Source organism: Opisthocomus hoazin, chromosome 4, assembly GCF_030867145.1.
Source record: "Opisthocomus hoazin isolate bOpiHoa1 chromosome 4, bOpiHoa1.hap1, whole genome shotgun sequence".
In the NCBI taxonomy this organism is placed as follows: Eukaryota; Metazoa; Chordata; class Aves; order Opisthocomiformes; family Opisthocomidae; genus Opisthocomus; species Opisthocomus hoazin.
The window spans coordinates 77,513,389-77,540,517 of record NC_134417.1 but is presented as its reverse complement, the minus strand read 5'-3'; the positions used below and the strand labels follow the sequence as shown (position 1 = coordinate 77,540,517).

Below are 27,129 nucleotides of genomic sequence, written 5' to 3'. Positions count from 1 at the left end.
AAGATAACAGTGCATTTACTGCAAATAAGTTTGCTGCAAATAAGTACTGCAAATTTGAGAACTCACCTACAGTAGTCACCTTATCCAAATCAAGCTCAGAACAAAGTTAAAAATTGATTGTTAAAGCATCTTTTGTTTTTCCAAATGTTTTTGAATTCCTGAAGGAAATGACCAAATAGGAGGTAAAAACCTTTCACAGGAGCTGACCCAGTAGCTGGAATTGCTTTGAAGCAAGCAAACTTCCTCCTCGTCTCTTACTGTGCACTTTGGCACATTTTTACAGCAGGCACGGCCCAAGCAGCAATTACTTGTAGTCATCCTTTGCAGAGAGCATTCAGAAGAGTGCAAGCTATGTTTTGAATTTCGCGTTCAGCAGCCACTCCAGCAGCGAATGGGAGATAATGTTAAATGATACCTTCTCAGCACTTTGTTGTCTTCTCAGTGATGGATAATAGGATTAATTATTAAACCATCTTAGGACCGAAGGCACAAAGCTTTCATATGTATTTCAAACTAAGCTGCATTTATTTTCCCATTTGAACTCCGCAAATTTAAATTTAACCAAACCAATTTTGCACCCTGTATAATACAGAACTGACTTCAAAACAGCAGCCACCTAGAAAGCTGCCATTAGCCCTTATTTTGCTTGTGCAAATGGCCTTATAGGAGGCTACCACACACTAAATTTAAAGAGACTGCATGTAAATAGGCAATGACGTCTTTACTACTCAGAAACAGGGACAAGAGTTTCTGAGTTTCTTAAACCTCTGATTAGTACGCACTGGCACTGGAAGTCGTCAGAGGTATTAAAACTAAGAACAGGCTCTTGGCAACCTGGCCTTTAAAATACCACCTACTTTCTACACACGTATCCAAACAAGAGACCAAATCCTAGCTTTAAACTCTTGGCTGCTGTAAGAGCTACACCACATCTTGCTGAGTGTAGGTGATTTGCTTCGAAAGATAAGACAGACAGTAATTGTGGGAAACTTGTTTTTACACAAGTACTGACCCAAGCCTCGTCCAGAAAGAACCTGAAATTAGTGATAATGCAGTCAGCAGTTTGTATTAAGTTATGACTTATTCCAGCTGCTTTTGCCCCAGTCTCTCATTTATTATTATGTCACTACTGCAGAGAAGTAAAAACAACCATATCACAATGGGATGGAGTTTAAACTCTGGAACAGTCCTAACATCAGAACCCACCCAAACAATGCATCTTACCATTTAATTATCTGGAAACAGAGAACAACTGAGCCTCAAAAAAAGGAAGACCTTGCAGAAGGGACCTGTCTCCAGTGCTTGCCAAACACAGCTGATCCCTCAGTGTTTCATACAGCATTAGATCTTCTAGAGGGACATGTAACCTTTAACAAATGAAAAAGTATGCCCCCACTAAAAACACTGCTTCCTTAATTATATCTCTTCTGCCCAAATTTGCAGCATCTTTTATTACAAAAAGCAGGTAATGCCAGAAGTGGCAGCTTTAAAAAGAAACAGCTGGAATTTTTGAATGATTTGATAATGCCTGAAAGCCTGCTCAGTCTGAACTTGTAACTGGTTTACAGGGCTGCGCTAGAAAAAAAAATACACCTGTTAGCTAAAACTGAAAGAGCTTTATAAGGAGACCTGACTTCTCCACATTAAAGGCTAATCTGTGAATGAGAGGATTCAGGTGTCTCTCTGTAGCCAGCATGCTGTTTAACCAGGGCAACCGCCATCCCACCAATACTGCGTGCAGCGCAGCTTCGCCCAAGTTGGAAGAGACACCAGCCTAGATGGCATTCCACTGTTCAGCGCTTGATGGTTTCCCCTCACGGAAATAGGGACTAGGATTGCTTTATGTGAGTAAAGAAAATAAAGCCCCTTTTAACACTGCAGCAGACACATTATTGGCTGTAAAGTTTGATGGGCTGTTCTCTTTGTTTTCCTAAGGCTGAAAACTTTGTCCCTTCGTTCACCTTAGGAAACAAAGAAAACAACCTGCCAAAGGTCCGCTGCTCCAACATCCCCTCCTATCAGTAACTGGACTAGTCAAGAGATTTATCTCAAATTGACCATTTGAAGATAAAGGATAATATTTTGTAGTATTTGAGTTGAGACTGCTTCAGAGACAAGTTTTTTGTAGCCTGGAATAACCTAGTCAGCTCAAGGAGTTTCAGTACAACTCTGGTCTCAGTTGCATAGATGACCCTCCAATGACTATTTTCCTTACTGCTGTAGCAGAATTATAAGCTTAAAACATAAACTAAATATAAGATAGTACTTCCTAAGTGTGTTGACTTACTTTCCCTCTGATAGCTTTTTTGAAATTATAATATTCCTTTAAAATTCTGGTTTAAATCGGGAGAGTCCAATGACAGCTCATGTGGCCACGTACCCATGCAAAAGAAAGTGAGCAGGATTTGAAGTCACCTGAATAATGAAAAACTATGAAAAAAATATTAAGAGACTACTACTGGTATTTCCTATGCAATAAAGTGAAACAAAAATGAAGGCCAACTACATCTGAGCAGTTTACAGGCACTGTAAATAGCTGACTTCATCAATACACCAGGTGGTTAACCTTTGACATGGAAGATTGCTTCCTCATTCAAACATTAAGGTATGCTTATGAGAGTTAACAAGAAAGGCCACAAAAAATAAGAATCAAGTTTTGTGATTTTGATGGGAAGGATAAAGAAGTCCAGTCAAGGTAGCTTGTTTCTGAACCTACTGCAAAAAATGCCAGAAAGTGTAAATGGTTCAGCTTATGGCAGTTCATTTCAGTTTTTTAGAAACAGTCAGTGCTGCTCAGCATGATGCAGATGTGTTTACAATTAAGTTCTCATTACAATTTACATAATTTTTAGCTGCAACATTTTAACTTAAGTTTTTACGTTATTAGTTTTCATCTATCCACCTATCTAGAAATTAAAGCATCACAAAGAAAACTGTATTTTTAAAAAATTCTTAGGCATGTGTTGTTTTCAGTCACCATAACAATTTGACAGTCTGGTTTTACACTACAGTGTGAAACTACAATGTGAAATTAGTGAAAACTATTTTTTTTTTCCTTCTGGAAGAATCTAGTTACCCTGTCTTTGGAGTAAATTTCTCAAATCTGAAGTAATTCAGCATACCATGAGGGAGGCTACATTTTCCAAATTCAGCATGGAATTTTAACTGTCCCCTCTGCCTCTTCACATACATACCACGATATTATCTGAAAGATTAACTGCCACAGTTGAAAAGGGCTTTTACACTTTCACAGCAGGAAAACAAATCACTTCAACTGACCCAAGACACTTTTCAGCTTTTAACTCTGAGACTTGTTTTATTTTGGCAGAAGTTGTCATGAAGTTACTCAAATCTTCACTGAGAAACAACCTGCAACCTGCGTTTACTTGGAACCCCCAGCTCCAAACAATTACAGGACGTCGGGGAAAAAAGTTAAAGCTTGCTCTAACAGGTTACGGGAAAAAAAGAAAAAACAAAAAAAGCAGATTTATAACCATAACTGCTTCAATTTCTAGTTTGCTTAAATATCTTAAACATCAGTTATTTCACTCCCACCCCGCAAAGTGCCTAATTTTAGCATAAATTCTATAAAACTGAAGTGAAACCAAGGACATATCTAATCATAGCAATAGATACCCACTTCCTTGTATCAGAAACATACTGTGATTCAAGAAACACAACCAATCCAGCCTAAGACATCCAAAGCCATTAAATATATTCTTCAAGGGTAATAAATACATTCTCACAAATACTGTAGACACTGCTGCAGAAGGTGATGAAGATAAAGGAATATACTGTATAAACAAATGTATAAACATGCTTACCTTTGTCTGATGTTACTGTGCAAGGGCTGGTCATTCTGCAAATGGATTGGTGAGGCTGCCCGCTTTGGTGAAGAAAGGGACTCTCTGGGGGTTTGCTTTGGTGATATTGGCACTTCGTTATAGGAGGAAGATTCTCGTCCAGAACGTGAAAGGGAGACAGAACTATCCAAGGTTGCTGAAGGGTCAGAAGCCTGTCTAATGGCACTGTCATCATCTGCTTTTCTATCACTCCTGTCATTTGAGAGGCCTTCTTTATCTGGAACTCCATCTTTTTCATGGCTGGAGTACTCTTTGGATTCAGAAATCATACTCTTTGACTCCTTCGTCTCAGTCCTGGACAAATACAGGGTGCCACAGTCCTTGTTTTCATCATCTTGCCTTTCACTTTTCACTCCCTTTCTCTCCACGCTGTCGGGATCTTTCCTTGCCCGTGTATATCTGGATGAGTAGTCAGAATCCAAATCAGAATCAAGAGATAATCCGTATTTTTCTGCGAGCTGGCGCCGCCTCTCTGCCTTGTACCTAGCTATTCTTTCTGCTTTTGACTCTAGTTCCTGGACATCCATGTTTCCTGTACTATACAAGGGCTCTGTATTACCTCCTGTGATTTCTGATCGGTATCTGGATGATCTGGGTTGTTTTTCTACAGAAGAATCTGAAGTTTCCTCCTCTTCATTTGATCTTCCTGTCAAAGGTACAACATATATGAGCAAGTCCATCCCAAAACTCCAAGTACCCTACACACTATTCACACTGAGTGAACTAAAAGCTTCCCATTTTCTTACAAATCAAAGTGTACCAGTGATTGCACAGACACGTTACATTTTCGCACTTATGTCTCCAAAAGCACACACAAATGATTAAGAAAGGTGTATTACTTATAATTCTCTAAAAGTCTCATATCAAAGTATCGTTGTTTTAAAACAATATGGATAATCAACCTTTTTCAAATATGACAACTGGAGAATTAAACAGCAAATTAAAAAACCTTGACCACAGCTCTTCTATGAAACTCTTCCTCATGTACTGCACCAATGACAGGGCAGTAAACATGAAGTAATTCAGCAATGCAAGATTGACTGACACATACTACTTACCTAAGTGGGGACTGTATGGATCAGTTGCACGCATATATCTTGGTGTATCTTCCTCTAGTAAACGATGTGTGACTGATCCTGGACAGTTTTGTAGAAGCATAGGTTGTGTATCATTTTCAATTCCCTCTAAGCGTCTAGCTATCCTCTCTTTTCTGAAAAAGATGTGAAAAATGTGAAACTGGGCATCTTTGAAGATTTGAGGGGAGAGTTGCTAAGAGGAGGTAACAAAACAAGCTGTGTGTTTTGTTTTACAGGCCAAAGACTTTTTTTGTTTTTACCTTTTCATTTCCAAAAAATCTTGGTTGTTTGGTTCAAACAGTTTTCTTAATTCTGAAACTGAGACAACAAAAGATTATACAGTTTATAAGCTACTAAGTTTCAGAAACTCAGACACTTGCTAAAATGCTTTAGAATAAGAAGCAACAGTGAAATAAAGTGGTTTGAAATAGCTTTGTCGGGCAACAGGCATTCTCCTCTTGTTTTCCTAGTTTATTAAGCTTGCATTATCAAAAGTGCATTAGGCACACAGGTGTAAACACTAAGGAGTCCTCCCCTCCAGGTACTTCTAGGCTAAGCTAGAATCTGCTATGCCATCCTAGCAGTTTTCAAGATCTAGTATAAACTAGGTGATTTGTATTTTGATTAGCTGAGGTCAAGCTTACATGCTACAGTAACCCATTTCAAAACCAGGTAGTATGGAGTTACTGCTTACCCTGTCTACACAAAGGTTGGGAATTGAGTATGTTTAAAGAGAAACAGCATTCCCTATTCCTTACGTTCCTCCACTCCCTTATATCAAGCTAATCCCAAGAATCCCAGTGACTCATGGTTGGACTGAAAATTACCATGTGCCTTCATGATACTCCTGCATGGTTAATCACTTCCTACTTTGCTAATTTTCCATTACAGTTTTAATGGGATGTACTTTCCTTCTCGCCCTGTAAACTGTTTGGTGGTGTTATATGGTAGCAGACAGCTGTCACAGTTCACAAAATAGTAGTGAACCAACAGGAGGCATGATAGATGAATTTCTAGGTATACGCACATATGTGCAGAACTATCAGTGATGTTTGCAAACCGTGCAAGAGGGCTACATAAACAAGTGTGGTGTGACTTCTTACCACTAGAAAGAGAAACCATCCAGGCTGTTAAAAGATGCAGTGGACCTGGGCTGCGTGTGAGTGTGTTCCTTACCACTCTCCCCACACCATTGCTTTGGCAAAGATGTGGTGCTAAAAGCTGTGTGTGCCTGTTCTGATGCAATGCACCTCTGGGGTTCTGATCCTGTTGACCCAGGGATCAAAAGTCAAAGCAGGCAGAAGTCTACAGTCTGCTAAATCAGCCCTAGATTGCCATCAGAAGCGCCTGATGAGTCAGGACTCTCTAGCAGACACAGTTCCACACCACTGCAGAAATAAATCTGTCGTCTTTTTCCCTCCCCATCAGACTTCATCGCTCTAGATACTTAGAAGGCAAACATTGTTGAAACACCACCCTTTTAAAGGTCAGATGCACCTTCTCTCCCCTTCCTCTACTGCAAGAGCCTACACGCACAGCTACGTCAAGGTATCAGCTTCGCTGACACACATGCAGGAAGTTTGCCGCAGTCAATACCGGTGCTCATACCTCATAGATATAGATAGATAATATTGACGCTGGCCATGATATCAACCTTCTGTGCTGAAATGCCACTAGGGCTCCAGGTGAAATGTCTTGGACCAGCAAGAATTAATGTATTCTGATCACGGCTACTCAAAGAAGCAAACGAATGAGTTATGAATACAGCGTGTGAAGCTACAGATGAGTGACTACTGAGAATGTGCGATTAACAGGGGAAAGAAATCAAGTGGGCCACTCTCCAAAACAACTCCTTTAGTCTACAGTTTTACAGAAAGCAGACTCCAGCTATCCACTTCAATTTCTCACACCAAGTTAGCTCAGACTGTAATCATACCATGAAAAAAACCTAACACGCTCACATTTGATGCAACCAGCAGTACAGAGTAGCTAAGTATGCAGCTATTTAACAGTGCTAACCCAAGGGAAACCTCTTCCATGCCCACTTTCAGCAACTGCATCAAAACAGATTGAAGCCTATGCTGTTGACAAGGTCGACAGTGCAAGACAGCCACTGAAAGTCAGCAAGCTCCAGGCACAGATCTCTGGAGACTGATGGGAACTGGACTTGGGCAATGCAAAATATGCATCCTGAACCAACACCAAAACAAAGATGAGCCCTTCCATTACGTTTTCAGAGACTTTTCTCTCAATGCATGAGCAGTTGCTGCTGCTGCCCTGCCTACTCAAGCTGTGCTAGCAGCGTAGCTGTATTAAACAGAGAACTTTTCCATATGAAACCAGCCTTCGTCTCACATTCACATGAAAGGAAATGATTTCTCATAAATGCTTTGCTCTCACCTCTGCCAAATCTACTTCTGTTTAAGTTTGTTCTTTTGGCTATTAGGGGTTCTCTGTTCCATCTGTTGGCTATACATACACTAAATGGTCAAAACAAACCCCGTAATTGTTCTGCCACTTCAGACAGGTCAAAGGCCTCCACAGCTCACAGTTAATAAAACCACATTCCATCCAGATCCTGATCATTTTTCTTCCCTAGTCACCAATTTATACAGTTCCCAAAACCATCACCAGAGAACAGGTCTTTTACATAGCTTTAGTAAAGCTCTAAAGCATAGCTTCATATAATAAAGTTCGCCCCCCCCCCAAAAAAAAGGAAACTTCACTATAAGTCATTCGCATACAAAAAATGTGGAACATCCAAAGAACTCCCAGCAGCATTAGCTCGACACCCTCTTGCTACGTGTTAGCTGAAGTTCCAGAGATTCTACTACTGCTTTGCAGTCCTAAAAAGAGCACTGGCCTCATGAAGCATCTCTCCAACACCTTCCCAAACAAGATGGGACAAAAATAGCACGGGACTACGCCATGATGCCTTACACTTTTTCCACACTCAAGATTCCAGACAGTAATTTCAGCTAGGTTGGCCAACATCTGCAGAGCTTTTTTGTGAAAGCAGTTTCAGCAATATTCTTCCTCTAGGGAGGCGGGGAAAAGAAGCACAAAAAAGCCAAAAACAGGATGAAACACAGGAAGTCGTCTACTCCAGCGATTTCTTTTTGCTGAATAAAATATTTGACATAAAAACATGAAAGCCAGTTGGAGAAATTTCACTCCCAAGGACACTGGTTGGCCCTTGCAAGCTTAGGTGATTGGGTTTCTCTTCTTAAGCTTGCAATTTGAGAATGTTGTTGTCAACTTCCCGTCTGTTCACGGGATGTTTTTCCACATCACCATCAGAAACTACACCATGACACTGTGAAAGAATAACAAAACCTCTACCTAAAAGGTACCAGAAAGATCTGAATCAGTACACAAGAAAATACTAAGAAGCTTAAAATAATTAATTTAACATTAAAAGCTCCTTATTGAAGTTACTTCATGCCAACACACTTTGTAAGTCCTGTTGGTCAGCACAGATGAGGGCAACAGAACAACAGCCACAGTTCAGCTCTGAACTTCAGGCATTATTTTAGGATGTTGAGCAGGATGCTATGGTAGGACACCCTCTAAGGTACACTGTGAAGAGGCGTTTTAATTCTGGTAACGGTAGACCTGCTGAGCAGAATTTACCTTATAATACCAGTAGTTAGCAAAAGCAGTACTGTTGCATGTCTCATCCCAGAATAAAAACCAAAAAGTTCATTTGGAGTGCACCTTATAAAAACGTTTTTAAGACTCCTTAAATTAAGTTGAAAGATTTCTTACAGAATTCAGAAATCTTTCAGAAACACTTGTTATAGAATACAAATATGTTTTTGCTGAAAGCCCTCTTTGATAATAGCAGAGTGGATACATGTGGATAATGTTCCAGGCATGTGACAGCAGTTTTATTTTTAAAGTACAGAAGCTGTAAAATGTAAATCTAGCCTTCCAGAAGTCCCTAGTAGAGAGTGAGCACACACATTTATGAAGCCTGAATAGATGCGGATCAAAAGTTTACCTGCAAGAAGCTTAACTTCTCAGAAATGGCAAATAACCACTGCAACACATCTATACACATTTTCATTTTGAGGAAAATTTAACACAATATTAAAGCCTACCAGCCTTGTTCTTACTTCCTCCTCTCCTCACCTGGCAAAACGATTGTCTACGGACCAGGCTGGAGAAGCATTTATCTTCTGTTTATGCTAGCGGAGGCATACTAACATGTTCAATGCTTAACTGCAGGCAGCAATGTGTGAGACTTCAGCTAGACTCTTAGAACATCAGTTCAGTCTGTATCAGTTGAAAATTAAATATATTTCTCTGACTTTCCAACATGTGCAAAGCTGGATCAAAGTTCAGCCCTAGATGGAAGAAATAACTTGGATTTTCAGAATGTGTTTGGCCTCAAGTAGTTCCCTCAGAATGCAACCATCAGCTCCCACTGCTATTAAGTCTAGTACACACAAAATTTGATGCCTATATTACAAGAATAATTACTTAGGAAATAGAGACATCTTGGAATAGAAATTATTTCACTGAGAATCAACATAGAGAGAAGGTTTCTCAAGTGAAGGCTCTCCCAATGATCTTGTCGGACAGCATGATTGTAAGGCTAAGCATATGGAATAATGAGGGACTATGTATTCTCGCTGATTAGTGCTCCCAGGAAGTCTGTATTGTATAAATGCATATCACTCTGTGCCACCACTGTGTCAATGAAGTCTCTTTCTGACCATCTTATAAAAGCAAGCACATCACTTACATATTACTTAAATGTTATACTGGAAGAAGGGTTCTTTTCTAAAGGAACTCTGCAACAAATGACATTAAAAGAGCAAACCAGTTCCTTTGTGTTAGGATTAGTGCATCTAACCTTGCAGTTTCTCTGAAAAGGGTAAAAACAACATTAGAACACAGACAATTTTAATTGAAGTTCTGAGAGCCACAACATCCCTGAGTGAAGGAAACATCTTTATGCCAGTTACACTTAGTTCTTCAGTCAAATGTCACCCTTTACTGGTCAAGAACTATTGCCAAGCAGATTGATTTCCTCTAAATAAATAAAGAGAATTAATTCTTGCCTATAACTCAACTGTGTCAAAAGATAAGATGAAACTGCTGTTTTCTTCATAAGTTATTCAGACTACAACAGAAGTTAAAAAAAAAAAATCCCAAAACCCACGTGTAGTGCAGGTCTTTTAGCATGCAAGACTACAATTCAGTGTGTACTCAGCTGGTCATGCAAGCACAGTGATTCTACCAACCCCCAAAGGGGACTGCAAAGAGCTATGACTACAAACCAAGTTAATATCTTTGAATTCAGTATTAATCTAACTGGACAAAGAAACCTCTCTTAAGTTTTGAATTTCAACTACTTTTTAACTTGTTGAAAACTCGGTAAACAAAGCTGAACTTTACGAAGCAGGGATGTAACCAGGCCTTGTAAAAGAGCATTGTGGTTCATCCCCAATGCATACTTCACAGGGAAAACAAAACTCAGTTACAAATCATCTGTGCCTAAGTAGTTTTAACTGTGCCTTGCACTTGCATAGACTAAACTTCACATATTGTTAAATTACCACTGGTGTTCATAATGTGTCTCCCTTACCTACCTTTTGGAAGTACTGCTAATAGATTAGCATCAATATCCTTTGTGCTGTTTGCAAGTTCTTCTTTATCTTCAGATGAGAACTCCTTCTGAAAACTGAAAGCAACATCTGGTTTACAGAACTGTGGCTGTTTCTGCTACAAATCAAATAAAGTCTAACAGAGATACCAAAGAAAATATTTTCCATAAGAATGAAATAAGAAATAATCCCAAGAAACTCACAAAGCCAAGCCTAACATAATTTGAAACTTGTTTGGAACTGATTGTGACACGTTTTTACATTAAATTACTGACCAGAGACTGCCTTCAAAATGCTCTACTAGCAATTACTTTTGATCTGTATCAAATGATTCTCCAGAAACATTAAAACATATTTCATCAAATGCAGTACTATATGTAGGCTCCACCTAGAAGCCTTCTGCATGACCACCCTGTTGTTACTGCACTGATCTCTGGACCTCATCTGGTTTCTAATACACTAATAGGAGCAGCAGACCATTTATCTTTATACCTTCTCTTTTCAAAACAGAAAAAATGCCCATTTATATGAGACAAATGTTTCTTTAAATATGTTCATTAAATACACAAATTTTAACTGTAAAATACAGGTGTTATAATGGTCTAAAGTAGACACTAACTGTCTACAGAGACTTTTTCGAGGAAGTGTTCTTCCTTGTAGGTAAACAAAGTGACATTTTTCTCTCCAGTTCTTAAAAATAGAGAGAGAACTGCTGTATTCTGCCACTATGACTTCTAAACTATCCCAACCAGGCACAAGAAAACTTCTACTAGTCTCAAAACCTTTAGTAAACTGTGTAGACAGGTGTAATACTCGCTATTCCAGAAGAACATTTCTCATTGAAAAGAAATTTAACATATAACGACTAGTAACATTTTGCTGAATTCCATGAAGTATTTGCTTCTTTATCATTTATAAATAATATTCAGTTGTAAGAAGACATTGAGGAGAGGATAAAACCCTCGAAATGACAATAAAGAAACTGGGCTGTGTCATATTCAGGCACCATGCCACCTGCTGCAAATTGTCTCCAACAACTGCACTTACAGAAATTATTCCAGGCACTGCCAAGAAAAGCAATGTTCGCCACTACAGAACACAGCAAATAGAAGATGAAGAGCTACAATAAGCTGTCCGTTACAGAAAATTGTGTATCCTTACAGGGCGAAAACAGTTTAATGGAACTAAACAAAAAAACAAAATTAAAAAAATAGCACACAGTAGCCACAAGCAAATGGGTGCTTGTGTCATCTGAGACTGGTCAGATACTCAGACAGTTAACTACATGTTTCTATATGCCTAACTGCACATTGCAAACACTTGTGTTTCTTCTTAGCCTCACAATATATTATTTTCTTATGGACACAGCTTCTGGAGAACCCCCATGTGGAGAGACTCCCGGTTTCCATTTGAAAGCAGTTTCTACTCCTTTTGGCTGAGGATGAGTTTGAAAAATGCGAATAATATTAGCCTAAGGCTATAAATCCTAACCAAATGTATTTTGTCAAATCAATTTGATTAATTAAGACTTGTCTCAAAAGTGCTGAGGGGCTCAGCTCATGACTTCCAAATACCTGGGTTCTATTTAGCAGCATCTCCAATTGCATCCATAATGCTTGTGACAGTGCAGCACCTTAAGTTTCCATACATGACTCTGTACAGAAAAGCATTCGCTCATACATCAAAATTCCTTATTTAAATTAACTGTGTACTAACAGATTTCCAAGTGTAAAATCATACAGAATCAGGACTGGCACTAGCCCGCTGGTTCTAAAACAAATTGTATTATTGTATTGCTTTTGGATTCTCAACAAACTTTTAAATCCTGTAAACTAGTCAGGTCCACTCCTGCCCCTTATGCCAAACTCCAGGGAGTTCCAGGGACTGTGGAGTGAGAGACCCTCTAAACCCAGTCTAGGTGTCTTTCATTGGGTTTCCATCCATTTGTTCTTGTGCCAGTGTTGTTGGTTACCTTACTTCTTTTTCTTAACAGAAGTTTTCCACATTTACTCAGCTTCCTCAAGACAGGCTCTAAGTTTCATTGATTATCTGTGAAAACATTCTCTACCTATTCCAGTTTTAAGTCATGTTTTTTGTATATTGTGACCATAATTCCACAGTTTTGATTCCAGACCTGAGTCTTATCACTGTCTTGTAAAAACAGGAATTTTAATAGAGAAATCAGTATTTTATGACCAGCCAAATGAATGCCAGGATCTACAACACATTTGCCTTTTTACATCTACACTACATTGGTTGCTCAATCCCACATGAGAAACTAATACTCCAAGGCTTTGCTTTCATCAGTTGCAAGTGACAGAAAAATTTATCAGCCCCCAATGCACAACTGTGCACTTAGTATTATTACATTACATCCCTTTTCTATTATTCCTCAAGGTCATCCAGTTCTTCCTGTATGTGAGCTCCCTCCTCCTTTGTATGGAGGGTGGCTTCCAACCTTTGCTCACTGGCAGATTTCATTACATTTCTTTTAATAACCACAAACTTCTTAAGCTTAACCCTTGCTAGGCTACATGGCATCACAGGTTATACGCTTTGTGAAAGTCACTTCACAGTTTCCCTTATACCCTCATTTTCCATTTCTCTCTGGACAGACTGTCAACTTTTATTTATTTGTTTATTTTTAAATTATTAACTAGTTTAAATTATTAACTATTTTTATATACTAACTATTTTATCCACAATGGAGGAGTTTTTCCTCTTCAGAGCTTTTTGCTCTCTCTCAAAAAGCTGCAGGTAGCATTGCTTGTTTTAAATATTTGCACATAAGAAACAAAATGTTTTAAACTGATGTATCAATTACTTTGCTTTCACTTGCACAGAGAATCTGGAGACAAAGCACTGCTCTGAAGATGATACAGCCAAGCCAAACAATTGGGTATTTATAGATGCATATATGAAATTAGCTCTAAAAATGAAAAGTAGGCATATTTAGGACATGTCACAGTATTCAATAAGAACATTCATTAGGAATCCAAATTGAGTCAGAATGATGTTAAAGAAATTGCAAATAGTTTAAAAAAAAAAATTAAAGGACACTACTCATAAGGGTTTTAAAAAAATATGCTCATAAGTAATTCCTCACCAAGACTTCCCTTTTTCCTCAGAGGGATCTATCCAGATATCCTCTCTGCTTTATTAGTTTCTCTGCTAAAGGAGCAGTTGCAGCATCTATTTAGTTTCCTAAGCAGAGTTAGACAGTCAGACTTGCCAAGTATATTGTACCTTCAAACTCATCCACAACCCTGTTCTAGAAGTATCACAACTATATCTACTCACCTTTGCTTTTCTTAAATTCTCAAGTCATGCTAAAAATTTAGGCGTGGATTCCAAGGATCAGCACCAGGAGTTTCTGCACTTAACACCTAGGCTATGCACATTCAATATTAAAATAATTTAAGGTATACTTGGGCTTCTCTAAATTAAAACAAAACAAAGCTTTAGATGTTCGCAAGAATTCTTTTAAAGTTCCTGTTAAATCTGTATACTGAAAGAGGAACAACTTCTCCTTCACTTGCCTGAAATACAGCCTGTGATTATGGTTCATAAAATGCAATCAACAGCATGAGGGCCCACAAGATTTTTTTTGTACAGGATTTGTGAAACAGGATTTTTGCACAGAACTCTCCAGTGTTCAGGAATTCATGATTCCTATTAAAACACAGGCAACAATATTTCACAACCTCTATAGTTTTTCTTTAAGAACAATGTATAATGTGGCATTAGTATAGTATTCGACGGTCTCAGTAGTTACACTGCTCTTGAGACTTCCAAAGTAAGCGTGGGCTGCTTCTATACATCAGGGATTCCAGGCTGAAAACTTCATTTGCTGCTGCTGCAGTTGCAGCATACAATTTCTAAATAGCTGTCCCACTAACCTAGTTACATGCCCAAAAGCAAGCAGAAGTTTGATCCAAATGCCACTGGTAACACTGCCCTGACATCGGGATTAAAGCTATGGGATATACTGAGATTTTTCTGATTGAAACACATGCATGAAAATCCACTTGTATACCTGCCAGCGAGGTGCTTGTCATTCATTTTTCTTTTTCTCTCCCTCCAGGAGAATTTCCTTCCCTGGACTCTTATGTCAAAGGTCCATTCTACAGTCACATCCTTCTCTATGACTCTAATTTCTACTTTCGCCTGCCTGGCTTCCATTAACACAATGCTTCTTGTACACCTGTTCCCTCCATCTCTCTACAGTACCTAAGAAACAACATGGCAGGGAATCAGGTGCGCTCCACGTGGTGTGCATTGACCGAAAAGATGCTTCCAAACACCAGCCTTGGTGCCTAAGGTTGGTGGATTCCTGTGCAGCCAAGTCAACAAAACAGCTGGCTGCCGAGGCAAGAGTCAGCTCCCAACTCCCTGACCTCCTCTCCGTGCCATTACGAATGAGTCCAGCAAGAACAAAGGTGGACACCAAAAAGCAGTCGGAGCAAGGATGTGAAGAGAGTGGGAACGTGACCTGCCACCTTGCTTAACTGTGAACTGTGTCCCCTTAGTCAGCATTGTGGAACCATGCCCTAAGACTGCAGGCGTGAGACAGCATGGCCCTGCAAGGAAGCAGCAACATCACCTCTTCGTTCATCTCTGCGGTGTCCCCCTCCCATGTGCTGACAAATCTCTCTGCATGGCTGTACAATTAATTCACCCACTTCAGCCACCTTCTTTTCAGACAGATCAGTTTTCCAAGCTGATTCATGAAATGTCTGTACAGTGTCCATGCCATGCAAGGAAAAACGGGTGTTGCAGTGGCAGGAGGCTTCAGACTGGGACTCTTCCCTTCGCAATGACAGCCATAAATTTTCACACTACTTAGGAGACAGTTGGTGTTTTCAACACCTATTCAGAGCATCTGCTTTATGCCAAAGCTTGGTCCTGTCAGAGGACCAATAATCATTTTTACTGACAAACGAACAAACGTAGACTCAAGCAATGACTGCAAGTCAAAATTGTGCAATCAGTCATCTTCACTGGGCAAGAAAAACTTGACCTTACCTTAATGCTCTCTTCCTTTGGAGCAATCGTGAACGTTTAAATCTGACTGAGTTTCCTTTGTCAAAATCTGTGAAATGAAAAAAAACAGAGCATAGTGAAGATGCTTTAAAATACATGGAACTTTTATGAAACTAGGTTATAGTCTCCAATCATAGTCCTTTTCCCCTGGAAAAGACTGTACAAAGGCCTTCCCTCTAGTCAAAGGAGCATAAACTGGCATGCCCAAGATGGTGATAAACCACAGCCTTGCAAAAAATGAGTATAGAGAGTAAACATATGGAACTGCCATGTTCTAACCCCAGTATTCATGGTGTAGCACTACAGCCTGGGACTATAATTTAAATTCCTTGACTCAGTTTCCCAGCTTGTAAAATAGGCAGTAGACATGCTTATGAAGCACTCTGCAAACGATAAATGCTGTAAGCAGCAAAAGCCTTTTTGGCTGCAGCCTAGCAATACTATAAAAACTGCATATTCACTGTAGAAGCCGGAGATAGCCAGCTGAGGATCTGTTGCAACAACAGCATTACACCGCCCACGACAGAAATATTTACGAATGTTGTCTACAATTTGGAAGCTCTCTTTTTTTTCTGACTAGCCTCAGAATATGCTTACTTTCAGAGAGGAACACATGTTTACACCAAGAGCAAAACTGCGTCAGATGCAGTCTTATATTCAAAAAATACGGATTAGAAAGCCACTAGTTCCCAAACCTTTGTGAACCCTAACAAGCAACGGGCAATCTCCCCTCTCTCCCCCCAGATTTAACTTATTCATTTCTGCAGTCCAGAGCATCATACAGGGTCTAAACAATGACCAGTGGCAAGGGGGACCAGTGCTCCAAGTACCGGCTGCCTCCATTCAACAAGGATGCTATTGAGAGACCTTGAAGAAGCAGGGGAGCACCTGCTCTGTGATTGCTGCTGAAAAACACATGAAGCTACTAATAAATTACTCCCAATGGGAGAACTGCCTCCTGTCCCATCTGTATTAAGTCAACTACCCCAAGATCCTAAATTAACAAGCAATTGGTCACTGACATAATGTTCATTGTATATTTCAAAGACAGACCAGACTATTACACAACCTAGAATTCAGAACATTTCAAAAGCAGCAATATCCGTTTTACTCTACCTCAGAACTGAGATTTAACTATTTCAAAGAAGAATTAAATGGCAAAAAATATTTTCTGCTTATACAAAATATTTTAAAATCTAGGTAGGATGTTTCTTATTTTTGCAGAAACGGTTTAATGAAACTTACAGTTTACAACATGGGTCTTAGTTTAGAGAATGTATCTTTGTCTATGCCTTTCAAAACTTTTCACTCTCCTGCTCCTTTCCACTTCTTTCTGACACCTCTCCAGGTAAACACATTAAAAAAAAAAGTAGAAGAAAAAAGACCATTTTAACACCCTGATACAGAGGCTTAAAATGTGCAACAAGGCATTTTTTTAGGCATCTGCTACAAGTCACTGCAGATTTCAAGCAGCTTTGCTAATAGCATTCTTCAACTTTAACAGGCAACTTTTTCCTGTTTTTGTTAACATTCTTTTTTTTTTCCAAGTAAATGGAGAATAAAGCACACAGATTACAAGAAAACATCTTGTTAGAACAAAACAGAGTATTATAACAAAAACAGTATGAATGGTATATAAATCATAGTATTTTACACTGCAACATTAAAAAGAATACTCCGTGCCATAAGTATCCTCTAAAAAGGCCAGATTTACATTACTGTGATAAGAGTACGCAGTAACTTAAAAAGCCCAGCTCAGCATCATCTTAGCTAATCAGAACCAGGCATACCTTAAATTTATAGCCGTTCTAACGGGATATAACCCATCCTACAGTTTTTGGCACTAAATCAGCTGTCCACCATGAAAACCACAAGTAGACCACAGAGAAATTCTGCCTACCCTAGCCAAAACTGGAGAGGGAATATAAGAAGGGAAGAAAGTAGCTTTCATTGCTTTGCTGGGAGAAGGGAGGGAGAAGGGCTGCTAAGAGGGGGCACACAAGCCGGTCTGGTGCTTGCTACCCATTAAACATATTCAGTAACATTCATATACACCACATCTATAATGCCTTAAAAACATCTCTAAACTTCATGGTATTTCACAGGGGCAAGCTGCTCTAGTCTCTCCCCCCCCACCCCAGCACAGAAAACCCAACCAGAAAATTATATTCTTTTACACCGTTTTGATATTTTACATATTTCCTCCTGTTCAAATTAAACCCAATGTGGGAGGCTTAAAGTCCAATAAAACTTACTTACTACAATATGGAAGTCTTAAAATTAAATATAAACACAGGAGAAAAACTAAAACAACTCTGCTTCAAAAGAAAATAAATATACCCACAAGAGAAACATCAGTTTAACAACAGTCTTAATTCAATGGTTAATTTAAAGAAGAAAAAAAAAAACACCCTCACAGTACCTGATACACAGAAGGAAAAATCTCTGCAACAGCATTTTGTTCCTTCTTTCACTAAAGAATTCTAAACATGCTCATAACCACATTAAAACAATATTAAATATTTGTATTTAAAATTAAGAGTGTATTTACTGAAGTGTAAATCAAACTTGCTCACAACTTTAACCATTTGTTCAGTCTAGTCCCCCTCCCTCTTATGTACAAACTATCAGATAAAACCACCAGCCATACTTTAATACATAGGAAATTAAAAACGCTGAATTTAAAAAAACAAGTAGATGCATCCTTCCAGTATTACTTAGTATATTTAAAGGCCCTAAGTTGGTTGCAAGCTAAGCTAATTAAAAGATCCAGCTAATCGGATCTTTCAAAAGTGTCCTTTAGGAAATAATGAAACAGCCTAGGTGACTAACTGAATACTGATTGCTAAAGCAGCTAATGTAGCTGCAGAAGATCTAGTCAAACAGTATTTGCACATGCATACATATATACAAGAGAGATTAAACACACATAAATTAACTGCATTTTCTTCTATCTACTTGGAACTCTTACCTTGCTCTTCAGAGTATTTAACATTTCCCAAATAGCTGGAGATCCAAGGATTTCTGAACATGGTTGCACAAACAAAGGATTCAGCAAAGAGAAACTACAATAGCAGCTAATTCTCAACCAGCCACAGCGCTAGGCCTGTCTTAGCAATATCGTGTAGAGATTCTTCATAGCACAGGACTGGAGCTGTCAGGCTATCGCATCCCAGGGAGTACAGTAAATGCATAGCAATAGGCTGCAAGCTGGAGCAGCTCAAGCCAGTAATCAGATTACAAACAGAAATTAGGCACATGAATGCTAAAACAGATCGGGCAATGGTGATTGGGAGATTTATAATACTACCACTTCAAAGACCCAGCTAAATCACACATTATATTCCTGCAAAATGAATGCAGAACCATTAAATCTTCATATATATATATATATATATATATATATAAAAAAAAAAGGGAAAAAACCTCCAAGAAGTGGAATAATTCCTTCATATCTCTAATCAGGATAAACTGCAATGCTTGCTTAAGAAAAACAGCATCCAGGCTGCCAAAAAAAAATGGACTTTGTTAATCATATCATTATGCTAAACGTTTTGCCTAACTATTAGTTGGAATGTTTAAAACAGACAAGATTTATGGATAACATATGAATGAAATTACTGGCGGGGGTCGGGATTTAAGAACAGACACCACAGCTCCAAATATTTTAATTTGAGACAGAAGGTGTAAAATTGCACAAAAGTACTGTCTAGCTACCATATTTTTTTATTAAATAGATTTGATGGATTTTGGATTGAAGAGTCGGAACCCTTCCTAGTTCATTCTGAAAGTCTGGAAGTATTTGTTCAAAATGGTGCAATAAACCTGGCTCAGTCCTCCACACTGAACTACCTGAATATCTAACACGCACACACAAAGAAGCATTAAATATGTGACTGAAGACAGGTCCATGCACTGAATTCCATCCAACCAAAAGCAGTAACTGCCTACTAACTTCCCTCCAGCAGACTTCTTCCCTTCAAAAAGATATCACCTAGTATCAGTAGAAAACTCACCACAAGGTTGGGGTTGTCAGGACCATGAAAAGGTAGCCTAGAATCACAAGACTGAAGTTCTTGACTTCTCTTATCCGTTTTTATGATACCTGGTACAACAGGACCCTGATCCATACTGGGAACCACTATGTACAGGCTTATAATAATATAAGCAATGTACATTAATATAAGCAACGATGCTGTGAAAGAGACTGCTTAACCACAAGTGAAAAATATAATCTATCAAAAGCCTACTAATTTGCTGGCTAACCATGGACTTGTATTTAGCTAATCTAGATCATCAAAACACTGCTTTTCATGCTAGCAAGTTCCTGCAATGGATAGAAGAATATGTGCTCCATCTTGTCTAATGCCCCTGCTGTTTGTGTTCATTTATTTATTTTTAAACATGAATAATGTTGGAGTCACCCTAGCTGAAGCACCTTTTATTAACTGATCTTTCAACAGTACAGAGCATCTTGGAACAAGAGTCACCCAACACACAGAACACAGTATTGAAGCCTCTGACTCACCAAGTAATATCCTCTGTTCAGCAATATCTGACAGTACAGACCACATTATTTTTCTTTGCCTGTAACCTTACCGGCTCTCATATTTAATACTAACCACTTCACAGCACTACCCACAAAACACGAACTGAACACTGCTGTGCTCTCTTGACCAGCTGTGAAGGCCTACATGTACTCAAGCCCAGTAAACACAAAAGCAGTAACAAAAATTGGAACCCAGCAACACTGGTCCAAACTTGCCATCAACCTCAAAATTCACGTTATGGCCTAGACTTAAGTGCAGTTGTGCCTAAAACACAAAAATGAGACAGTGCAGAAATAACAAAGAAGTTGCTAGTAACAACTAATGGGGACATTCTGGACCAGTATCTGTGTGGGTATACCAACAAAAGAAACATCCCTTTCTGAAAAGGTCCCCTCTTTCCAAACCCTGCTTGTGTTGACTGGCTTACTTGATCTTGTGAGTAGAGGTATTATTACCTGGTGCATTTTTAAGCAGCTGTTGCTCATCTGGTACACTGTAAGGGAATAGTTCCTCACAAAGTGCAGATAAATAACTCATTTGATATATAGCTTATAGCTGCAGTCTCTAGAAAGGCTGAAGAAGTTAAGACTTGACAGCTGAACTGATGCAATAGCTCACAGCTGCCAAAAAGGACAGCCCTACCTGTTTTTCTCTGCGGGACCTCTGCTAGGTCCTGCTCCCCTAGTGACCCAGTCAGACAATGAAACTGGTAGTAAACATTCCCTTTTATTTCTGCTGGGTATGTTTTTCAGGAGGTGCAAGAATAAAGAAAAAGGTACGGGATCTTATGATCCAGAAAGGGATCAACCCTTCTGGCTAACAAAAGAGGTGAGCCCCGCTCGATTGTCATCTCCTTGTCTGGTGATGTCCCGTATGACAGAGAGGAGGGGTGTGTTTGTATTTGTTAGAGTACAGGCTTCCACATTTCTCTGCTGTACATCACCTCCAACATTTTGTCCTCAACATGCTCCTGGTGAACAAGGTGCAGAAAGTAAAGCACAGAGAGCTGCAAGAAGACAGAAAAACTCTAGAGTTCCTTTCACAAATGTGTATATTTTAAATGGGTTCCTGCTTGTGCTGTTCAAATTCTACTCACAGAACACAGTAGGAAGCCAGGTTCTCCAACAGCTCTGGCTGCCTCCTGGGAAGGAATACTTGCGATAGGCTTTGGTGCAAGTAGGATTCCTTTCCCTACTGTTTACGGCTGGCAGGTTAAGAATACAGTGGCCATCTCATGTGACCAGAGAGAATTATTATAGAGGAAAGTAAAATATCCAATAAAAGCAACATCTGTATCAAAGTCTTCATAAAAAACGCTACCCATACTCTCGACTTTGGCTTCAAGTTCTCTTCATGTTAGGTTGGAAGGTGATCACCAGTCACTGCTCTGTGCATGGTGTCTATGAATTCACATTATTGTCACTGCTGCTAATATTGCAACTGTGCTACTGTGCAGAATCTGTGACCCCAGAGTTTGTTCAGCTTCACTTCAAGACAAGCTGTACGTGCCAATTACTGCTTCTTCCAATATTAAAACTCTTAAAGCCATGAGATGCTGCGTATTACACCACTGCTATGCATTTCACACAGATTGTTGAGAAGTGTCCTGGTGCCGGCTGGGATTCAGTGAATTTTGCTCCCAGTAGCTGCTGTGTTTTGGATTTAGTAAAAGAAGAATGCTGACAGCACTGATGTTTTCAGTTGGTGCTATGAAATCAAGGATTTTTTGCAGTCTCCCATATCCAGCTAATGAGCAGGTGTGCAGGAGCTGGGAGGGAGCACAGCCAGACAGATAGCCAAGCTGGCCAACAGAAATATTCCATACCATAGGCATCACGCTCAGTTTACAAAGGCGGGGTGGCCAGGGGACAGGGATCTGCTCTTTTGCGTGGGTTTGAATGCTCTCTTGTCTGAGAGTTCAAACTTCTCCAGCAGTTCGGGGTTATTTGGGGGTTTTGCAAAATTCACAAAATCCTCAATGTCTGGGTTCCATGATCGCTTCATGGGGACTGACTGCGAATAGGTCATCAGGTGGTAAAAAAACTGTATAGTTTTTTTTGCATACTTATTGTTATTAGTATTAGTATTTCCTTTGTTGTCTTAATAAACTGTCTTTATCTCAATCCACAAGTTTCATCTTTTGTCCATTCTCCTCCCCATCCCTCTGGGGGTGAAGGGGTGGGGTAAGCGAGCGGCTGTCTGGTGCTCAGTTGCCAGCTGCTGGGCTAAACCACGACAGGAAAATATAACTATAAGTAACTGACAACTTCCCTCCCTCCTTTCCACCAAAAAGGGATCATCTATTGCAAGACAGGTCTCTGTGCTGTCCGTTACCGAGCTTTGGCAGTGGAGAAGACATCTTGGTAAAAACAGTAAGTCAGCAGGGTCAGGCAATGGTATATAGAAAAAAGAAGTCTTAAAATTGAGCTGTTTGCTGCTTGTTCGTAAACAGTAAGTTTTAAAGCAATTCCTTCACAGAAGAAAAGAAATCCATCTCCAAATACTTGATAGGGAATGAGGAAGAGTACTTTGTCCTTCAAAGAGATTCAGTCTTGAGGACTTAGAAGTATGCTCGGCCAAACTATGTTATCAAGGTTGTATTACAAATCAGTAGTGACGTTCTTGTCCTCCTCTGGCATCATTAGTTCTTCAGTATTAGCAGCCTCCAACATAAGCAAACAAAGAGAGAACAACAGTTCAGAAAGGACGGCAGCCCAGCTGGAAGTTAAGTTTGCAGTCATCTGGGCAAAGAGCTAGAGGTTAAGTATGCACACATTTCAAATCCAAGACTGCTCATGAAAAGACCAGCTGGCAGCTAAATGTTGGTCTGAAGCTTCTCACAGGAAGAGAAGGAAAATATCTTCCTTTTGTCTGGCAAGACTAATCACTGTAATCAAAGCTGGAGTTTAAACGGCTTGCAAAGCCGTTCCCAACTTACAGGGCTGCAAGCCCTGAAGCACTGAAGAGTTATGAACCAGGTCTCACTAAGAACATAGAATCATAGAACGGTTTGGGTTAGAAGAGGCCTTTAAAGGTCATCTAGTCCAACCCCCTTGCAATGAGCAGGGACATCTTCAACTAGATGAGGTTGCTCAGAGCCGCGTCCAACTGACCTTGAATGTTTCCAGGGATGGGCATCTACCACAACTCTGGGCAACCCGTTCCAGTGTTTCACCACCCTCACTGTAAAAAAATTCTTCCTTCTATCCAGCCTAAATCTATCCTCCCTCAGTTTAAAACCATTACTCTTTGTCCTATCACTACAGGCCCTGTTTCTTAAGAAGTCTGTCCCAATCTTTCTTATAATCCCCCTGTAAGTACTGAAAACCGCAATAAGCTCTCCCCGCAGCCTTCTCTTCTCCAGGTTGAAAAACCCCAACATTCTCGGCTTTTCCTCGTAGGAGAGATGTTCGAGCCCTTGGATCATTTTTGTGGCGCTCCTCTGGACCTGCTCCAACAGCTCTACGCCCTTCTTGTGCTCAGGGCTCCAGAGCTGGACGCAGGACTCCAGGTGAGGTCTCACCAGAGCAGAGCAGAGCAGAGCAGAGCAGAGGGGCAGAACCCCCTCCCTCGACCTGCTGGCCACGCTGCTTTTGATGCAGCCCAGGAGATGGTTGGCCTTCTGGGCTATAAGCGCACATTGCTGGGTCATACAGAATCACAGAATGGTAGGGGTTGGAAGGGACCTCTGTGGGTCATCTAGTCCAAACCCCCTGCCAAAGCAGGGTCACCTACAGCACGCTGCACAGGACCGCGTCCAGGTGGGTCTTGAATATCTCCAGAGGAGATTCCACAACCTCCCTGGGCGGCCTGTTCCAGTGCTCCGCCACCATCAGAGGGAAGAAGTTCTTCCTCATGTTCAGGCGGAACTTCCTGTGCTTCAGTTTGTGCCCATTGCCCCTTGTCCTGTCGCTGGGCACCACTGAAAAGAGTCTGGCCCCATCCTCCTGACACCCACCCTTGAGATATTTGTAAGCATACATTAGGTCCCCTCGCAGCCTGAGCTTCTTGTCAACCAGCAACCCCAAGTCCTTCTTGGCAGGGGTCCTCTCAATTCCTTCATCCCCCAGCCTGTATTGATACTGGGGGTTGCCCTGACCCAGGTGCAGGACCTTGCACTTAGCCTTGCTGAATCTCATGAGGTTCACATGAGCCCACTTCTTGAGCTTGTCCAGGTCCCTCTGGATGGCACTGAATCCCTCAGGTGTGTCAACCACACCACTCAGCTTGGTGTCATCTGCAAACTTGCCGAGGGTGCACTCAACCCCACTTTCTATGTTGTTGATGAAGGTATTAAACAGTACTGGTCCCAGTACGGACCCCTGAGAGACACCACTTGTCAACGATCTCCATCCGGACACTGAGCCATTGACCACTATTCTCTGGATCAAGTCTTCTTAGTTTCTGAATTTTGATTGCTTATTAGTTTATTTTTAGAAGTATTCCTCTGTGATAAGGAGAACTAGATACTCTGTTGTGACTTGCAGTTATCATCAAAACAAAAAAATCAAAGAAGCTCATGACAGCTGTTTGAAGAAAGCCTAAAAATAAAAAAAAAAAATTCAAGAATGCAGAGGAAAGAAAACATACAGTGACTGCAAAGAAACTTTCAGCAAATATGCCAGTTAGGTAAACAGGAGTCTGAGCAGCATGGAAACCTGAGATGATCTGTATAAACAAGATGATGCAATCATATTTTCATCCACATTTCATGCGTAGAGGTCTAAAGGAGCTCATAAACTTTATTCTAGTGCTCTGCCCCTGGACAAGGAGAGAGCATGTTTGGAACAGCAAGTCAAAGTGAGCAGTGCCGAGTTCTGAGATGCTGTGGATGATCTCAGGAATGAAGGTCAGAAGAGAGCGCTAAATCTGACCACTCTCTTCCATCACTCCATCCGACCTTGCTCCACGGGCTCCAGGCCACTTGCCCACCCCAAGCCACCTCTGTCAGGTTTTGGCGTATAGGCATGTATTTCCAAAAATAAGTGGTAAAGCACAGAAGAGCCTCCCTTTTCTTATTTCCTCTTTCCCTCACCCTCCAGCAAATTCTGCCAAGGTGTTCAAGAAATCATTTAGCCCAAAGCTAAAGGATAGGTCAAAAATCTAACAGAAGATTACTTCAGTAGCATAATCACTTAACAGAAAGTTATCGTCTCAAGTCATGCTCAAGCATCCTAGCTTTGAAACGCAGTATGTATTCTGGGTCAGCAATGCCAGTCAGTTTTCTCTTTTCCATCCAAACCCCATGTACATGGACAAGCAATATTCTCATTTCCTAAATGGAGGCTATCTCTATGGACTTCTAAGCTAAAATAAAGCTTCCAGACACGGTATCATCCCTCCAGTGGGAAGCAAGTTAATCCTTTTCATTCTGCCTTTTTCCCCTCCCACTTCCACTATGCAACAGTTTTGAATAATGATCCTGTAAGAAGATTTCTGCTTTTTGGCTAGTGATTATGTTTTGGACAAGCCTTCAGATAAACCTCAGCACTGTGCTGCCTGTGTAATATACTTTAAAACAGGTCACGTGCAGAGAGATGAAAAAAGCTGATAAGTAAGTGTCACAAAGGGGACAAAGTTTTTTAGGACAAGATGACAGATATGTTAAAAGAATATGGATGGTCTTTTGTATTGACTATGTACTCGTGCTCTGGAAAAAGGGAGAACAACCAGTATTTTTCCCCGCATACTCTAAAAAACTATTTCAGATTTGAAGAAATCTCACTCAAGTCATTAATTTTAACACTCAAAATCTCCTGAAAGGACATTTCGGTACCTTTCAATCTTGCAACACATTTTCAGAATAAGGAACATGAAGGTATCGTCCCCTGACATTCATACTTCTCGTATCGCTGTTCACAAAACTGTATGGCGAGACTGTAGCACAATTAAAGATCTTCAATGTTTTCCTCTTTAGGAGTAGGATCAGTCTAGACTAGCTCCTTAAAGGAAGTTCAAAAGCCCCGCAACCCTCTCACACGTGGTAATCAGATATACCAGTGAGGCACATTATCTGAATTGAGTCAGACCTATTGTCTGTGGGCCTGAAACAGTAACAGATGATGTCAGGTGCGCACAGGGCCCGGGCTACGCACGGACTGAGCAAATAGCTGGAAACGAGGGATAAGGCAGGAACTCCTGTTCCAGCAGTACATACAATTTAAATTAATAAACAGCCCAAAGAAAGATGGGTTTTTACCTCGCAAAACAATGAGAGCATTTCACACCATGGCTCACTGTAAAGCAGCTGCAGTTCAGAACCTGAAGGCACAGGGCTCTGTGGACATCCTTCACTGAAGTCATGACAAGAGCAGCAGCTTCTTCTCTACTACTGCAGTGAATGAGAGCTTTGCTGCTGCAATGACCAAACTGAGGGCTTAAACAACTGTCGGGAGAGACTGTCTGCAAAACTCCTGTCCTCCAAACAGGGTTTCTAAGACAGTTTCCCCATCTTCTGACACTTCTAGTCTCTTCAGTCTCCACAAAACTTTCCGCCAGAGTGCAATACAACCAGCACAAGGCTGTCCCCTTGCCTGGAGTGGCAAGTGCCCTCACCCAGTTAGGCAATGCAAAAAGCACAGCCATGCAGTCGAGTTTTCTCCCAACTGCTCTTGAACACCTCTGCACTGTTATCTCTCTATGCACGCAAAAGCCCAATAAGGGAGCAGAGAGGCACACATACCACAAGGAAGAATTTATAACAAAGTTCTTTGGCTCTTTGCAATAGTCATCTAAGGAAAACATCAATTTTGTTTACCACTGTGATGTGACATTTCACAGGCCACATCATATCCCTGCATACTTACCTTGAAATATAACTGTCATTTTCAAGCCTCAGGCAGACAGCAACCTTGCAGACAAGAAATCCATGACCCCAGCTCCCATCCTGTTTATAGCATGTTGCAATGCTTTCCCAGAAAATAAAATATTTAGTAAAAGAAATAAAGAAAAAGCATGTGCTTTATTGAAGAGCTGATGGTCA

The 27,129-nt window shown here is 40.3% G+C and overlaps 1 protein-coding gene and 1 long non-coding RNA gene across 19 annotated transcripts in view; both read right to left on the bottom strand.

Moving 5' to 3' along the window:
* SVIL (supervillin) overlaps window positions 1-10,617 on the bottom strand; it is a 64,964-nt gene extending 54,347 nt beyond the window's left edge. For 17 of the 18 annotated variants that reach the window (XM_075419625.1, XM_075419626.1, XM_075419630.1 and 14 more), the window contains exons 1-4: window positions 10,540-10,570; window positions 5,200-5,257; window positions 4,922-5,073; window positions 3,825-4,509 (exon numbers count right to left, since the gene is read on the bottom strand). In XM_075419625.1, the coding sequence (XP_075275740.1) occupies window positions 3,825-4,509; window positions 4,922-5,073; window positions 5,200-5,207 (845 nt within the window). In that variant the 5' untranslated portion in view covers window positions 5,208-5,257; window positions 10,540-10,570. Of the gene's footprint in view, window positions 1-3,824; window positions 4,510-4,921; window positions 5,074-5,199; window positions 5,258-10,539 lie in introns of all 18 variants that reach the window. The other variant, XM_075419629.1, reaches the window with a different exon arrangement.
* Window position 10,618: 1 nt separating this feature from the next.
* Window positions 10,619-27,129, bottom strand: part of LOC142361195 (uncharacterized) — a 42,696-nt gene continuing 26,185 nt past the window's right edge. Inside the window, exons 2-3 of the long non-coding RNA XR_012763801.1 lie at window positions 15,580-15,646; window positions 10,619-10,631 (exon numbers count right to left, since the gene is read on the bottom strand). This is a non-coding gene — a long non-coding RNA (uncharacterized LOC142361195). The remainder of the gene's footprint in view (window positions 10,632-15,579; window positions 15,647-27,129) is intronic.